The sequence below is a fragment of the Mus caroli genome, unplaced genomic scaffold, assembly GCF_978045245.1.
Source record: "Mus caroli unplaced genomic scaffold, Mus_caroli_1 scaffold_2, whole genome shotgun sequence".
Classification (NCBI taxonomy): Eukaryota; Metazoa; Chordata; class Mammalia; order Rodentia; family Muridae; genus Mus; species Mus caroli.
Genome location: NW_028227257.1, coordinates 108,248,111 through 108,265,314, shown reverse-complemented (window position 1 = coordinate 108,265,314; position 17,204 = coordinate 108,248,111). Strand labels below are relative to the sequence as shown.

Genomic DNA, 17,204 nt, shown 5'->3' with positions numbered 1-17,204 from the left:
GTCAATACCCAGTTCCCTTTGTTCCTCATCTTCTGTGTGAGTCTGTTTCCTCAACAAAAAATTGGGGCTCATGCCTGCTTTATCCGTCTCTAGGCAGATGGATGGTCCTGGTGCATGAGTCTTCTTGTAAGTCAGAAAGTACTAGAGAGTTCTTATCAGAGACCTGAAATTCTCATTGTTGCTTGGAATCAAGCTAGTGTATACATCTGCAGAATTATTTGAAACACCCTACTGTGCATTGGCTCAGGCTGAGCCTCATTCACTATGAGTTTACAATAAGGTGCACAGCGTTGGCTGGTAGGTCCTACTGTTTTAGACTGAGGAAACAGATATAAACACACACTCCTCAAAGACACTGCACCCATGGGTAAATGGTTTCTCAGTGGTTTCTCCCCCATATACCAAAGGTAGGACATGAACATCTCTGCTATGGTGTCAGTTTGGTGATTTTTTTTTTTTAATGAAAAGAAAGAATTCTTTGCTTACTTGTATAGCATAGAGAATTAAACATTCCCAAGCATTTTCAAGGAAGGAAGGAATTCTAAATCACGTATGCAGAACATACTAAGACCTAGAGGCAGCCAAGCCAACCACTGAGCTATAAAATACTCAGACACAGAGATGGGGAACTTAGGATTCCTAGAGTAATAAGATGACTTTATGACCTGAGATGGCTGATATGAACTGTGTGGCCCAGAGCAAGCAAGAAAGGCAGTGCTCGCTGTGCCGGTCATCGGATGGGGAAGCTGAGGATTATCTCTGAGTTTCTAGAGCCATTTTCTCTCCACAGCCTGCAGAGGAAGTCAAGATGACCAGGAGGAGGCTCCTCATGTCTGTACCCCAGGATCACAGTAGTGAACTCCTTCCTGTTAGGCAGTCAGGGAAGAGGTCCTTACTGTTCTGCTTTCTGGGTGGCCATGTTTGTTTCATAGCCACCGAATGGTTTAAGCTAGCATTGTAGCTATGACACACAAGCCCAAGTCAATGACAGGTTGAACATCATGATAATTGTTTAGAAACACAGAAAGTTTATTTCTTTTCACTTCAAAGTCTCAAGTGAATATTGTAGCTCCACTCTGAGGAACAGCAAAGGTCCCTGGCTTCGGCTCTCTTCCGATTTCATGCGGTCCATGATGGCCCACCGTCACATCTGCATCCTAGCCCTCATTTGGGGGATCAGTGCGTCTCACTAAAAATCAAGGGTTCTGTTGCTATGCAAGAGAGGGAGAGGAAGATTTTGGGAAAGCACTCTTTGCCCTCTGTGCCAGCAGCTTTCTAAGCTTTATTTTATTTGATAAATCATATTACCAGACAGAGTCATTTCAGAAATGCCCTTCCACAAGTTAGGTGTTAGTAGAAAACTAAGTATAAGTTCAAATCAAAATAGATTTGATTGGCTTTCTAAACCTGACCTATCAACATGACATTATCAGTCAACATTGATCAATCAGTGTTGGCTACCTTTCCAGCATTTTTCTCCCACCAGCTGGCCCATCCTTCTTCTGGGCACCACTACTGTCACCCTCATCTACAGTTAGCCCTAAGTGCCTTGGAGAAAGACATGTTGTATGCTCTAGGTTCTTGTCAGGCATCCGTCAACAAAGACCAGGTGCAAGCAGAGTCGGCAGTCTGTGTGTGTGTGGACCTGCTGGGCTGTGTCCCCAGTGGGAGCCCCTGGCAGGGGCAGAAGTCACCAAGGGCAACCAGGGCCACCAACACCTCTCTGTGGTGCTGGCCTCCACAGGCACAGCAGGCCAGCGTGCCAACGCTGTTTGTTTGTTTGTGTTTTCAGCGTCTTCACCCTTGAGGTATGAAATGAGGATTAGAGAATTTACTGCTTATTGGTTTTCAGGATTTTTGAGTATGAACAAAGGAGAACTCACATTCTTATCCTTATGCAAAAAAAATTATTTTCAGGCATTCTTTCTTTTGGGGGAAGCATAAAGGGGTATTCAAAAAAATGTTTGAATAAAGCCCTTTATAGCTTTCTATGGCATGTATGAATATTTATAACACTCAGAAGGTAGACTCGCAATGGATTAGAGGATAACACACTGGCCGCCTGCCACTATCCCAGCTGCAGAAAGCATGCTGATAGGTACAGCACTGCTGTACCATGGGGCTGATTCTATTTCAGACGTACCCATATTTAGGTATATTTACTTAAGAATAAGATTTTGAACTACTCATTTTTTTTTCTGGAATGAGAGCCATGGAGGAAACTTCTAGACTTCTGGAAACATGAGTGGAGCTTATTAAAGAAGAGAAATGTTCTGAGTCCTTTCGGTTTGGCATTTCTAGGCATGCCCTTATAACTTGCAACAATGCGGCTTCTAACACCAGTAATATCCTAAAAGGGGATCATTGGTTTTGTTACTTGGAGCTATGGAAAAAGAATCTTTAGGTAAAAATCTAAGTGTTCAAATCTTCCTGGTCCCTAAGACCTTTTCAATCCAAAGCAAATCTATAGGAATGCCTTGGGAATTTACACTTTATATAGACTGCACAGACCAAGACAAATGCACATTTTCCTAAAATGCACGCTAGAACAGAGCGACAGAACGGATGAGAATGCCCAGGCAAAGGATGTCACTGTATGCTGCTGTAAAGGTAAGCTACAGACACATGAAATATTAAATGTTAACAAAAAACAACAGAAGATATTAAAATGAAGGCCATGAGAGTAATAAAGACATGCACCGATGAAGCTGATGGTGGGAAGTTCCTGCAGCCATGTCAGCAGCAGACAAAACCATTGATTTTATGTAAGATCCAGCCGTGCTGCCCCAGGGACCCGTCAGGCTTTGTCTCAGACTGCAGCTCTGTAGATAGCCCAAGCTGGCAAAGCCATCCTCTTTCTTGCCATTGCAGCCTTGGGCCCTTTGCCTGAGTGTTATTTCCCTGTTTCCCCGTGCCTGGCTCCTTTCCCTGGTTCAGTTTGTGCTTGTGCATCTTCTCTGTGTGAGTGCTCAGTCACGTGAACATTCTGCCTCGTGGTCCAGCCTGAAGAGCAGCTCTTACGGTCTGAGATGGTCATCTTTGCTTTTCCTCATCTGTCCACCTCACTAGAAGGCGAGGGCCGTAGACCAGGAAGGGATCTTCTCTGTGTTGGCCACTGATATCTCACAAACATCATCCATAAATGTGTCTGGTATATTCCAAGTATGCAAGAAATAGTATGCATATATTCCAGGTATGCATTAAATATAAGGATAGTCCAGTGATATTCCAGTGCTAGACTTGATGAAGAAGGGCATTTGAAAAGGATTTTGTAATACCCAGAAGCATTTCTATTTGTTAGAAATTGAATTAATGAGGGTGTCCTACAGCATTTTGCAAAACCGAGATTCATCCTGGGATGATGTTTTAACTTAGCTTTCTGTTCCTGAATGGGCATTCCTCTTTCCTTTTCTTCCCTGCATGGTACTCTGCCCTTCAGTGTCCTTCCATTTGCCTTCAGTGTATGCAGAGAAGCATACTGCACTCCATGTGTGTCTGAACTGTGATGCCCCATGGCTTTCCTATGTACAATAGACTGTGGATGTTGTGGATGGTAGATGAGTGTTGGTTTGTCACAAATTCTTTGGATATAAAGATCCACCACTGGAAACAATGCTCAGGCTTCTTCAGGAATTATTACAGTGAAGTCTGGCTGAGTTCCAGGAAGTTGGGCCTTACTGCACACATCCAGTGGTTGCTACCATGGCATAATCTTTGAAGTAGAAAGACTATTTCGTCACCTACTTATGGAGAAAGAAAAAGTTTCTTGTCTTGAAGATATAGCAGTCTGAATAAAATTATTACCATTGTAAAAGTTTATACATGCTAGGCATGGATACAGAGCCTGCACTGGATAGACATAGAGACAGAGAGAGATTCAAAGCAGTAGAAACAGAAATGGCAGAAGAGACAAGAGAGCTATAGCAAGATCTTACTCGAAAATCAAAATCAGAAGAATAAGAAGGCTCAAGATCTTAGAGGTCAGCAGAAGGAGAAGCAAAAACAGCTCTAACAGGCACTTGTCAGGAGAGACCTAATTCCCAGGAGCTGCTCCTCCTCACCAGGGAGCTCTTAGCTGAGGAGCCAAAAGACCTAAGCCCAGGGAAGCTGACTGGTGTTGTCGGAGCCTACAGTATCAGGTGAGCTTGCCTGGAGGCCTGCTAGTCTGAACTTTGAACACTAGACACGTAAGCCTGTACCTCCTCAGCATCAGGTCGGGAGCCCGTGCAAGGACCAGAGCGAGTGGGAGCAAACTGGGAAAGCTGGAGAGCATGGAGGCCCCGCAGGTAGCGCCAGGGGCGCATGGGTGTGGACATGTGAGTGGTTGGGTAAACCTGCTCCTGAAAGGCTAGCCCACAGGCTGGTGACCGCATAAGGCCGAGGCCTTGAACAAGGCACCTCACACCTTACTGGGTCCAAAGATAAATATCTGCCTCAGAGCTTAAGGAATGTTTGTGTCAGGTTTGTGACCTCAGAGCTGAAGCACAGGCACAGTTGGTCTCCATAGTGTTCACCGAGGCCTCAAGAAGGAGATCTGTTTCCAAGTCGCTGCCTTCAGCTATAAAGAGAAATAAATGGCCGGGTGTGGTTACTGAGTGTTTCAGGCACTGCTACTACCTACTGTTACTACTACTACTTTCTTCCTTCCTTCCTTCCTTCCTTCCTTCCTTCCTTCCTTCCTTCCTTCCTTCCTTCCTTCCTTCCTCCCTCCCTCCCTCCCTCCCTCCCTCCCTCCCTCCCTCCCTCCCTCCCTTCCTTCCTTCCTTCCTTCCTTCCTTCTTTTCTCCCTCCCTCCCTCCCTCCTTCCATCCCTCCCTCCATCCCTTCCTTCCTTTCATCCCTCCCTCCTTCCCTCCCTCCTCCCCTTCCTTCCTTTTCTTACTTTCCTTCCTTTTCCTTCTTTTGTGGTGGGTCCTTCTGAGGAGAGTCCCTCAGCCTCAGCTGGACCTATTTCTCAACCCTGTACAAACAAGGCGCTAAGTATGCAAATTAAGCTGCGAAGGCTGGCACTTAGAACTAGTCCCTCAAAAGAATCATTTCAGGTATGACAGGTTTTCGGTCTGTCCACCCCACCAACTTGGAGCCCCTTCTGAGGGCCTGTGGTCTCCCCACACTCACCCCAAATTACCAATCACTTTGGTTACTAATATGAGTCATAACACTCAACTTTGCTGGACGTGGGGAGGAGGTGGGGTGGAAAAGAGAGGCCAAGACATTCTGCTCTGGAGTAATTAGCCCCCACCCCCACCCCCACCCCCAGCCTGGCATCATAGAGTTGCCTGGCCGGCTCCAGGCAGGCCAACCTGCTCTGGCAAGACCTCTGAACTCCGGGTGTAACTTTTTCTGCTCCCTCCCCATTATGGCAGTTGGATAATGAAACCTGTGTGTCTTTAACTCCAGTTTCGGCCAACCTCAGCTGAGCTCAACAATGAATAATTTTGTCTGCCACTGAAGATGCCACATGGAGTGACATCTGTGGAACACAGGAGACAGAAAGCCTACCTGGCTGTGTCTTAGTGGAGACAAATGTAAAATCCTTCACCTTGGTCCCCCAAATTACCCTGCACATTTGCAGAGCTGAGAGCTGCGTCCCGACGGCAGCCCAGTGAGCCGGGTGGAGAGCTTTCAGTCTCTGAAGCTGAACAGATGTCAGTTACATAATTTCATTCAAATTATGACTTAGATGTATAACTCAGCCAGATCGAGGAAGGGGAAAGTGATTTCTCTGCACTCTAAGATGCCAAGGTAGAAACTGGCTAGGAGAAGCCAAAGCATCCTATAAGAAAATGCAGGATAAAGATCAATTGTGGCTGTGTAGGATGAGTTGGAGAAGACCGAAGGAGGGATTTCTATGTGTCTGAGGAACTAACCTATTTGTTAATATTCCAGAGCTCAGTGGGCCAAAGGTAAAAGGAGAAATACGTTAACACCAAACAGCATCAGACTTCTAGGTCAGAAATGTTTACAAATGAGAAGGTTGGCTTTAGAAACGATCTGTTCCAGTTGCTGGGTTTGGTCAAGCACTGGGCACCCATGGCTTACGGGCAGCCTAAAGAAGGTGTTATAGACTCTGGAAATGGTTGGGGATGGGGATCTCTGAAGACACACTAGCATATTAAATATTAAATGTGTCCATGGGAGCCAAAGAGGTTGAAGATAAAACACGGTGCTAGCCTCCCCACCCCCATTTTTTTAGCCTCCTGAAAACATTCTACAAGCAGATCTTGGCCAGCTATGATAGTGGGGCTTCACGTATCATCACTGAGTTCACACCATTAAACATTATTGTCCGGACCTCACAAAGGGAAAGAACGGACCTCCTTATAAAGCCCGCTTTTGGATGTAAGTTAAGCTGAAGTTATCTTGGCAATACAATTAAAAGGATACGTCAAAATTAAAACCATTGTTAAAATTAATCAAAGATTTAGAAAGGTAAAATGAACTTCGGGGCTAGAAATTACAGATTTGAACAATTGTTCTCACATTTTAAACTACATAATGAGCTAAAAAATTATGAAGCCTCAGAGGATAGCTATAAAGAGTAGTCTAAAACTAAAGTCAGAATGAAATGTTTTATCTTTCAAAACTAAAAAGCAGAACAATTACTCTCTACAAAATGGTATAGGAAGAGGTTTCTGACCTGTGCTAATTGTTTTATTATTCTTCAGAGGGGCATACTGGCAGCGTTCCGTGGGGTTTCCAGTAATTATACTCCATTCAATATCTGAAGAATTACAATAATTCTACACGGAATATACTTGTGCCCTTCCGATGCAAAGCCTTTAAAGGAGGGAAAAACCAGCATAAAGTAAATTAGCAGGGAGATTATCATAGTTACTGTTTATTCTGGGGCTCCATATATCAGAGGCTAATTATACATTGTGTACTGCGTTTCCTTGGAGGTGTTTGTCATTTCTTTCTCATGCTGATCAACAGTCCTGCTGGTTTGGGGGGACCCTTTATTGAAAGTGAAGTTTGAACAACTTTTCCGATTGCCTCTTTGTGTGTGAGGAAGTGTCTCAGGCAGACATGCGCCACCTTCATTTGTCAGAACCTTCCGAGCAAAAGCCATCGACTCACATTATGACGCCATGTACTTACGTGAGTAAGGCCCAGATGCTCGCGCACATACGTGTGTAAGGCCCCGACTCCTCTTCTGTCATTTTGTTTTTACATGGCAAGCTTTTCTCCAAGTCATTTCTTATACTTGGGTAAGCCAAGGGCCTATGAGAAAGAAAAGCAGGTTCATATCGAACCGTAGAAATCAGAGAATACCTTTCCTGGGTAGAGCCTTTTCAATTTTTTTCTGCTGATTGGACTCTTCAATTCCTTTCAGAAGCTGAAAAACAAAGTCCAGAGACATATGTAGGGTCCTCAAAGCCAAGCTACTGCTGAAGTACCATAAGCAAAGAACCAGGAAATCCAGGCAAAAGAATAGTGCTTAAGCCTTTGCTGGGAGTCTGACCGAGGTCTTGGTTCCCAGGCTTCATGGTGGGGTGTCCTTTCCCTGCCCCTTCAGTACTAGAGACTGAACTGAGGGCCTCTCGGATGTTCAGAAATTGCTTTCCCACTAAGCCACACTCCCCAGCCCTTCCCTGCTTCTTCTGTGTCAGTATCACACACACACACACAATGTACATACTCACAGGCACACATACACATATACACACACTCACAGGCACACACACATGTACATACTCACAGGCACACACACATATGCACACACACACGTGTATACACATACACTCTTTTAAGTTTTTATTGTGACCAATACTTAAGAAATTAAGATTGCTTAGTGACAAAATTAATATAGGCCAACTGAGCTATAGTCGGTCTCAAGACTGTTCGAAATGCAAGTGGCATGGAAAATAACCACTGGGTAATATGAAAGTGAAAACCAAGGCATGCATAAAGTGTGGCTTAATTTTTTAAAAATGTATCTGCATGTTTATTTTTAAGCTATCAGAAGGCTAGCCTGACCGTGATACACACACCTTTAAATCCCAGCACTCAGATGGCAGAGGCAGACAGATCTCTGAACTCAAGGCCAGCTTGGTCTATAGAGTGAGTTCCAAGACAGCCAAGGCAATACAGAGAAACCTTGTCTTGAAAATCAAAGCCAAATGATACATATACAGTTAATTATTTTATTTTGTATTGTTATCTGATATATGCATATATATGTATATATGCTTGTATGTATATGTGTATGTATATATGTATGTGTGAATATGAATATGTATGTGTATGTGTATATGTACATGTATATGTATATATATATGTACATGTATATATATATGTATATATATGTATATGTATATATTCAAAAGGCAATGTACCAAAATAGTTTACCCCTTGAATTACTTCCTACACAATTTTTTACTTTGTTCTTACCATTTTGATTTCCTATAGGGTTACCATATCAATGTTATAAATTAGGAGGTGAAAGGAAAGAAGGAAGGAAAGCAAAATTTGGGTTGAAACTGATAATTTTGCTGACTCTAAAAATGGTCGGGGTGGGGGGGGTGGTCAGGGAAGCATAGTGGGGCAGCAACAGTTCAAGGAGAATATTCTGACTTCCCCTTCAGTCAGTGGAATCTACCACCTCACTGCTGAGTCCTGCTAACTAGGAGAAACTTGAAAGCTAACCCTCCTTCAGATCCAAGACCGTTTCAAAGGATGGTGGGAACAGTTTCCCAGCGTCAAAGCACAGTGTCAGACAGAGTTGCATTTTCACAATCCAAGGAGCAAGCACACAATAAGACAAAGACCTGTGTCTGGAAGTCATGAATATTCGTTACCTGCAAATGCTTTGTACTGGGACACCTCTTAATGCCATCGTGCAAGTTCCACATCAGCCAGCTGCCTTCAGCACTCCAGAACATGCTGTTTCCTGTGATACCAAGTCTTGCTGGAATAAATGATGCTGCCTCCACCCCAGGGGGATTATACACTAAACTGACTGACTCGCTTTTCCCTTTTCTTTTTAATTCCTTACAGCGCATGATTGCAAACACTGCCAGAACAGTACGGTACTACAGGAGCCAGCCGTTCAGTAAGTTCTGAGTTACTGCATGCCGTCATGGACATGGTGGTGATTAAGTCCTTTTTAATGAGACTTCCAAGGCACTCTGGGAGTCTGGACGGCATGTGACACAGCATGAACCGTGAAGCCCACGTGTGCCTTGGGTTTAAGAACTTTGCTTTGCTGTTGTAAGGCTAAACTATATTTGCATTGTAACCCTAGAAAATAGGGTCAGAATATTATTTTAATAAGTGAATTTGAAGGAAATTCATTTGCTCATCTCGGTGTAGCGAGAACAGGTAGGCTGCAAAGGCCCACAGAAGCCTGCCTCCAAGCTGTCCTCGGGTGTGACTCATGCTCGATGCTGAGAAGCCCAGCAGCCCTCAGTGAGTCAGTACTATCGTTTATAGACTGGGAAAGGCAAGAGCTACTGTCTTCTGAGGATGCAGAGAGTCCTATGGCAGGATTCTACACAACATCGCCAGTATTTCAGGTGCTCTTTTGAATGTTGGGTGTATGTCCTGAACACCCATGCTATTTTTTCATATGTTTGAAATATTACTATTGACGAATGGCCATTTTAACCCGTAGGGAGTTAGGTTTCCTCGTAACACCAGCAGGGCAAGTTAGATCAGTGAGGCCTTCTCCCCAGGCCTAGAACTTGGGATAAGAACCAGAGCTTTGGGGGCTGGTGAGCTGGCTCAGCGGGGAGGAGCATTGACTGCTCTTCTGAAGGTTCTGAGTTCAAATCCCAGCAACCACATGGTGGCTCACAACCATCCGTAATGAGATCTGATGCCCTCTTCTGCTGTGTCTGAAGACAGCTACAGTGTACTTCCATATAATAAATAAATCTTAGAAAGAAAGAAAGAAAGAAAGAAAGAAAGAAAGAAAGAAAGAAAGAAAGAAAGAAAGAAAGAAAGGAAAGAGAAGAAAAGAGCCAGGGCTTTGCGCCTCCGGTCTGGTTTGGGAGAGAGCAGGCGAACCCTTGGAAGTTTTGTGCTAATGTCATCATGTGAGTCATTTTGGAGAACTGACATCGGCAAGAAGACACAGATGTGACAGCAGCCTACCTGAATATCCTCTCCAGTAGAGACTGACAGGTTCTCGTTTTAATAATCACAGTGGTATGCTCTTTGTAGTGTAGCTCTGGCCCAAAGCCAGAGCTTGCTAACAGAATGCCAGAACTACTCCCTCCTCCTTGTCCTCCTCCTTCTCGTCCTCCTCCTCCTCGCCCTCCTCCTCCTCCTCGCCCTCCTCCTTCTCGTCCTCCTCCTCCTCGCCCTCCTCCTCCTCGTCCTCCTCCTTCTCGTCCTCCTCCTCCTCCTCGCCCTGCTCCTCCTCTTCTTTTTAATGTTCAAGAGAAAAAAAACAATTAGAGAAAGTAGTCTCGGCTTACGGAGTGAGAAGAGCTCTAAAAGTTAATTCAACCAACCATGCCCTTGTGCTTCTAAAAATGAGAATGGTCTTACACGTCGCCAAGCCTTTCTACGTGGATTCTTCCTGAGTTCAAGTGTCTCATATCTTTTCCTATAATAATGTGTTATGTGTGCAAAAGACAGCCATAGATTAGCTGAAAATGAGGAGAGAAAGTACCAGTTACAACAAGCTCTGTAACCAAAATCCACAGCCCTTCTGGGGATTTGGAGCTGTTTTCGAAATTCCATGCAAACAACCCTGTGTGCTGAATGAGAGCTCAGAGCCTCAAGAAGGGTTCTCCGGGGCGGGGGGGGGGGGGGGGGGGTTCCAGAGCCAAACAGGAGCAGTAATAGGCTCGGCTTTGTTCCGCAGCCTCTTCGGCAGTAAATTCTACATTCTTCCACATCTTTGAGAGAAGTGAGGGGATTTTTTTTTTTTTTAAATTTCCACTGCATTTGTTGAACTTATCAGCAAGTGCTCGTAAACAGCAGCTGCCAGGCTCTGAAGTCAACAATCTATAGATAAAACTATAGGAATAGATTCATAAACATCGTGGGGCTATGTACAATGTAATTACAGTATATTGTACATGCAGAGTACGCTGCCAGTGGGAAGCAGAGGAAATTAAGCACAATGTGTTCTGTGGTTCACTGTGGTATTATTTATATGTGATAATTATACTGATGAGTTTCTTCTTACAGCGAGCAGGGGCCTTCTTTGCTTTCTGTGCTCAGACCTGCTTCACACCCCCCCCCACAACCCTTTACACAGATGGCGGTCTAATTGTCTTGTGGAGTAGTGGGTGGAGCTAACAGGAGCAACCGGACTTCTGAAAGCAGCGTAGGGGTGGGAGGGAAGAACTTTGGTTCAGAGTCCAGATTCCAGCTTGGCTACTCCCGGTTACTGCTAGAGAAGAGTGAGTTGAGCCCTGGGAGAGGGACCCACGAACTGCAGCCGAGGTCTGGGTTATGTTTAAACATTTCCTTCTCTGTATGGAAAGTCTTGATTTAAAATTTGGAGAAATTTACAGGGGAGAAATTTAGATTCCCTGTTTCAAAAGGAAAGGAAAGAAAAAGGAAGGAATAGAAGGGAAGGGAAGGTCCCGCTGGCCACTCTGGGCAGATCCCTACAAGGTGATGGCAGTCAGGAGCTCGGTAGCCACTTCCCAAGGTGCTTTGCTTCCAGTTTCCCCTCTCTGCTATTAAATCTGGCCTTCCTCCTTATATATATATATATATATATATATATATATATATATATATATATATATATATATATATATATATATGGTGTGTAGGAAGTATGCACATTAGATTTTCTTGGAGTCCTGGTTTGGATAAATCCACTTACCTCTTTGATAGCCCAGGTACTCGCATCCATAGATAAAACAGTCAGTGGACTTTCAGAGCAAGTCATGTCAGAGAAGAAAAGTTTGCTAGAAGTCACCAATTAGCCAGAAGGTATCCTTACCCAGTTCAAGCTGTGCCTAGGGGCATACAGCTGGAGTAGTGCTGGGCATACGTATGCAGGCAAAGGGGGCCTATGAGGACCAGTGCCCACTGGCTGGCTTCAGATCAGTCATGATGTTAAGTGCTTTTCTGAGTTGCTAATGAAACTCCATCTTTGACATTAGTCCTCATCTGGATCAAAGGAGGTAGAGTCAGAGTGTGAGACATAGAGGTGAGCCAGGAAGGAAAAACAATTTTCATCTATCACCAGGGCCATCAGACAGATGCTTCCCTTTTTATTTGGTGCCTGTGTGTGTGTGTGTGTGTGTGTGTTGTGTGTGTGCAATGCAAAGGAAAATGATCAAAAGAGATGATTCCAGGGGGAAGGGGAAAGAAAATTGGAGAGTAGAAGGAAGTAGATGGACCAACCAAGTAAAAATATTCCAGTGAATGGTGTGTGGAAAGGTCTTGACAGAACCCAGGGAATGTATTATGATAAATGTAATAAGTCGCGGGGAGGAATAAAGCCACATCTCACATGCAGATATTACCCAATGCCAACTCGCCTGCTATTATTCTTTTAACAGATCCGGATGCCGCTCAAGCTAATAAGAACCATCAGGATGTCCGGAGTTATGTACGGCAATTAAATGTGATTGACAACCAGAGAACTTTATCACAGATGTCACACAGATTAGAGCCTCGCAGGCCATAGACATCTGAAGTGCCCTGAGTGATGTTTTGTCTCCAGTCCACAATCTTTCAAAAAATGCTGTGTGTGCTACTACTGACTGTGTTGCTACTAGAGAATTCTCCAGAATGAGCAAGAGACACATCCTGAGAGCCCCTCGGGGCTACATCCTGCTTTCCAACCACACAGGAGAAGCGATCTGACTTGTCTAACGCTGCCATGCTGTAGCTTAGGAATCATCAGTTATAGTCACCCTCCTTCATTGTTGGCACGCCAGCACCAGGCTCACGTGAAGAAATAACCTTGGCGGGAGCTACATCAGGGTAGCTGACATCCCTTCCCAGGCTGTTTGCAGCATGAGACTGTGCCATACGTAGATAGGTTTCACTCGGATGCGCCGGCGATGATATAATTGAATGAATTGTTTACTTAGCACCTTATTTGGGGTCTGGGGTCTGGGGAGGGTATTGAGGATACCGTAAAAGTCCAAATTATACATCGTGTTCCTCCATGTTCATAATCTAACCTCTGAAGGAATGGAACCTCACCACAACACTATGAAACATTATGGCTGTTTCGTCTGTAATTTTGGAATGATCTATAGACTAATATGTTTACATTGTAACTTTTAAAAACTAACAAATCAGGATTGCAAACATAAGAATGCCACTACGAAACAACAAGGTTCTTAGTATCGCCAGCGTGAAGATAGAAAGTAACATTTCAGAAGAGCACAATATGCACAAAACATTTTTTTCAAAATTGAAATATTTTCCTGGGCATTAAAAACGTTTCCACTACAAATTTATTGTTACTGATGAAAAAATGCATATTTTCTGGAGTTAAATGTTATTACAAAAATCTTAATTTTCAGCAATTGTTTTGCACTTTCAGATAGATTGTAAATAGGTTATGCAGTCAATGATGTAGAGTTATTTATTTGCTACATAATAGACATTGTGCCAAATAATTCCTTTTTATTTATTTTATTCAGTATGAAATTTTGGAGTACATTTTTTCTGTTTTCTTAATTAGACCACATTTAATGTATAGGAATTGTATGTACATATCTCTTCTGTAAATAACAGCCAGTATCTTCATTAAATATACTTGACAAATATTTTTATTGTTAGTGTCTTTGATACAGGAAGTGTTACCTTTCAATATTGTGGGTCCTGGAATTTTTTTTCATTTATTTATTGTGTGGTGTGCATAAAACCATTATCACTGACATCAGATTGTGGCTGTGTGGAGGGGCTGGTCATTAGTATTCATCTCTCACTCTTCTTCTAACCCCAGGCAACCCTAATCTACTTTTTGTTGCCCAGAGCTTGCTCTGAACCTCCTACAATTGGAATCATGTGATATAAGCCTTTGGTGTCTGGCTCCTTTCATTTAACCCAATGTCTTTGTGATTCTTCTATGTTATGCCTTGTATCATAGTCCCATTCTGCTTTGTGGCTGACCCCTGTGTGTTAGTGTATTGGCTGGTTTTGTGTGTCAACTTGACACAAGCTGGAGTTATCACAGAGAAAGGAACTTCAGTTAAGAAAATGCCTCCATGAGATCCAGCTGTAAGGCATTTTCTCAATTAGTGATCAAGGGGAGAGGGCCCATTGTGGGTGGTGCCATCCCCGGTCTGGCACTCTCGGGTAGAGTTGAGGCTTGGCACCATGAAGAGAGCCTATGAGAGGCTATTGGTGAAGCCTAGTTGCAGTGTTTTGGAGATGCCAGTACTATGAGATGACCACCAAGAACAGCAGCAGCAGTGGAGTGCAGGCAGCTGGAGCCTAGAAGACAAGGTATGTGCTACAAAGGTCAGAGCTGGAGAAGTGACCCAAGCCCTTGGAGGAGCCCAGAAGATCATGAGTGGATCCCAGACATTGGACAGTTAAAGTTTGATTTTGCTTTTGATTGTGACTGTACCCTGATATTTTCCCTCCTGAAGGGAGAAAGTATTTTAGTGGAGCCCACAGTTAAGAGACTTTGAATTGTAGAAAGACTTTGAATTTTAAAAGAGATTGGATATTTTAAAGAGATTGAAATTTTAATATTTGAGAATTTGCAAAGACTGTGGGACCTTTAGAGTTATTTAGATCTTGGGGATAAATAAGAAAGTAAGGGTTGAGGCTTAATAGTGATGTGTTTGTGTGTCAAGTTGACAAGGGGGCAATTGTACTGGCTGATTTTGTGTGTCAACTTGACACAAGCTATAGTTATCACATAGAAAGGAGCTTCAGTTGAAATGCCTCCATGAGATCCAGCTGTAAGGCATTCTCTCAATTAGTGATCAAGGGTGGGAGGTCCTCTTGTGGGTGGTTCCATCCCTGGGCTGGTAATCTTGGGATCTATAAGAAAGCAAGCTGAGCAAGCCAGGGGAAGCAAGCCAGTAAGCAGCATCCCTCCATGGCCTCTGCATCAGCTCCTGCTTCCTGACCTGCTTGAGTTCCAGTCCTGACATCCTTTGGTGATGAACAGCAATGTGGAAGTGTAAGCTGAATAAACCCTTTCCTCCCCAACTTGCTTCTAGATCATGATGTCTGTGCAGGAATAGAAACCCTGACTGAGACAGATGGGTAGGCCATGTTCTCTTCACCCCTCTCACCACCTTTTAGCCAGAAATGCTGCTGCTATGAAGAGTCACTGGATGTGGAACTGTGTGCATGGGGCACCATACTATTGAGCGTGAAGCTTTAAGGAGATACCTACAATTCTTTACCCTGTGGGCCTATTTGTTTAGTAAGTCTATTTTTCCATAGTGAGAGTGTGTTCCAGACTGTACCAGTCTTACAAGTTCACATTATTTATCCAGCAGCAGAAACACAACCATGAAGACAAGAAAACAAAGACACTATCTTCAAATATGTTTGGAGGCCACTGCAAAGCAGAACTGGTTCTCATTAATATATTAAAGGTTCTGAGAAGTCCATTTAAATTTTGTTTAACACCCCACAATTAAAACCTACCTTGCTAAATGCTAAACCAGGTAAATGGCTTTCAGTGTTTCTTTATATAATATTTCAATGCCCTAAAGAATAGTTATTTCATGCAATATTGATGTCTGCCTATAAGTACACACATACAATGCCTCGGATTTTACTACACAATGATGTTTTTAAATCACAAAATAAATTTCCCTATAGTGGTGATTGTTCAATGTTTCACTATATCATAGGCCTCAATTAGCTGCAAAGGTTTTACTGTTATAGATTTCTACATTATTTATAAATATCATTAATAGGGTGATTTTCATTCTTCCTTGCTTTGATCTTATTCTTCTTTATTCCTACAGTCCTTATAAGCTGCTATCCTGTGCTCACCGGCGCCATTCCCCAATTCCACGGTGACTGACACACTCTAACCTCATTTTAATTTACTTTCAACATTATTAAAAATTAATACATATTCTCCCATGTGTATTACCCTGGTCTCCCAAATGAGAATAACAATTAATACATAAAATAAAGATAAGAGGTTTTAATTACAACTGGCTTTTATAGAAATACATTAAATTCCTTTATTCAGGGTAGAAAGGATGAGGTCAAAAAAATTAGTACTCTGAAAAGTATACCGTAGTAGCCAGGCAACCCTTCCTGATTCAAGAGAAGTAGTTAATATTTTAAAACTTGCAAACAAGCCAAAAGAAAATGAGATACCTATGGGGTCAAAAGAAGGATAATGAGGTTTGCTGAAAGATGTGGGGGGAAAAGAAAGAAAATGTTTTTCCCAAAAGCTCCAGTAGAAAATTATACATTTAAGTGTTTAACATAACTGCTCAGCAAGGTCACTGGCATAGTGTCCAGTCGCTAGGCTTACCCAGCAGCGTTTGAACACCATGCAGGTTAAATACATTTCCCTCCTGAATTCAATGGCATTTCCTCTCAAGCTATGAATGCTGATCAATGACTACCAGTGTGAGAAAATTAAAAGAAGTGTCACTCCGGTTTCAAATTGTGCTTTCTGATAATAATAAAAATTCAGCATAGAGGAAGCAGTGTGGTAAAATGAGCCCCTGCCTCGAAGAGCTTTTCCTTTGTTGTCGATCTAAAATGCATTACATGCCTTGCTTCTGAGTAACTTGAATCTGTCCTACATAGCACAGGGTAGTGTTGCATGAGCGGGCCCCAGCAGCCTTTACTTACAAATTGGAGAAAACCTTTAACCCAACTACCGCTGGTCATTATTTCTAGTTGCTCACTGGTTCCACTGATTCATTAGCAGGTAATGATTAGCATGTCCTAGAGGTTGGATCTTGAACATCCCTGAAGTGCTTTTACGTTGAAGGCTTGTCCCCAGACCATGGTGATATTGGGAGATAGTGGAACCTTTAATAGGTGGAACCTATGGAAGGAATTGAGGTCATAGAGGAGCCTTTAATGGGTGGGGCCTGTGGAAGGAAGTGAGGTCACCTGGGAGCAAGGGTTACTAGGATTCAAGCCTCTCTTCTTTCTCTTTGCTTCCTGGCAATCCTGACGCAAGGAGCTTCCTCTATCATGTGCCCCAACAGGATGTAGGGCAATGTGGTCAAAGGGCTTTGAATTGGAACCACCGACCATGAGCCAAAATATAATTTTCTTCCTCAAATCTCAAGTATTTTGTGAGGTCTCTACAGAACTCAGGA

General features: G+C 43.2%; 1 protein-coding gene across 6 annotated transcripts in view; it reads left to right on the top strand.

The window, feature by feature from the left end:
• Positions 1-13,701, top strand: part of Rapgef4 (Rap guanine nucleotide exchange factor 4) — a 292,946-nt gene extending 279,245 nt beyond the window's left edge. For all 6 annotated transcript variants that reach the window (XM_029474006.2, XM_029474005.2, XM_029474008.2 and 3 more), the window contains 2 exons: positions 9,001-9,055; positions 12,480-13,701. In XM_029474006.2, the coding sequence (XP_029329866.1) occupies positions 9,001-9,055; positions 12,480-12,607 (183 nt within the window). In that variant the 3' untranslated portion in view covers positions 12,608-13,701. The remainder of the gene's footprint in view (positions 1-9,000; positions 9,056-12,479) is intronic.
• The last annotated feature ends 3,503 nt before the right edge of the window (positions 13,702-17,204 follow it).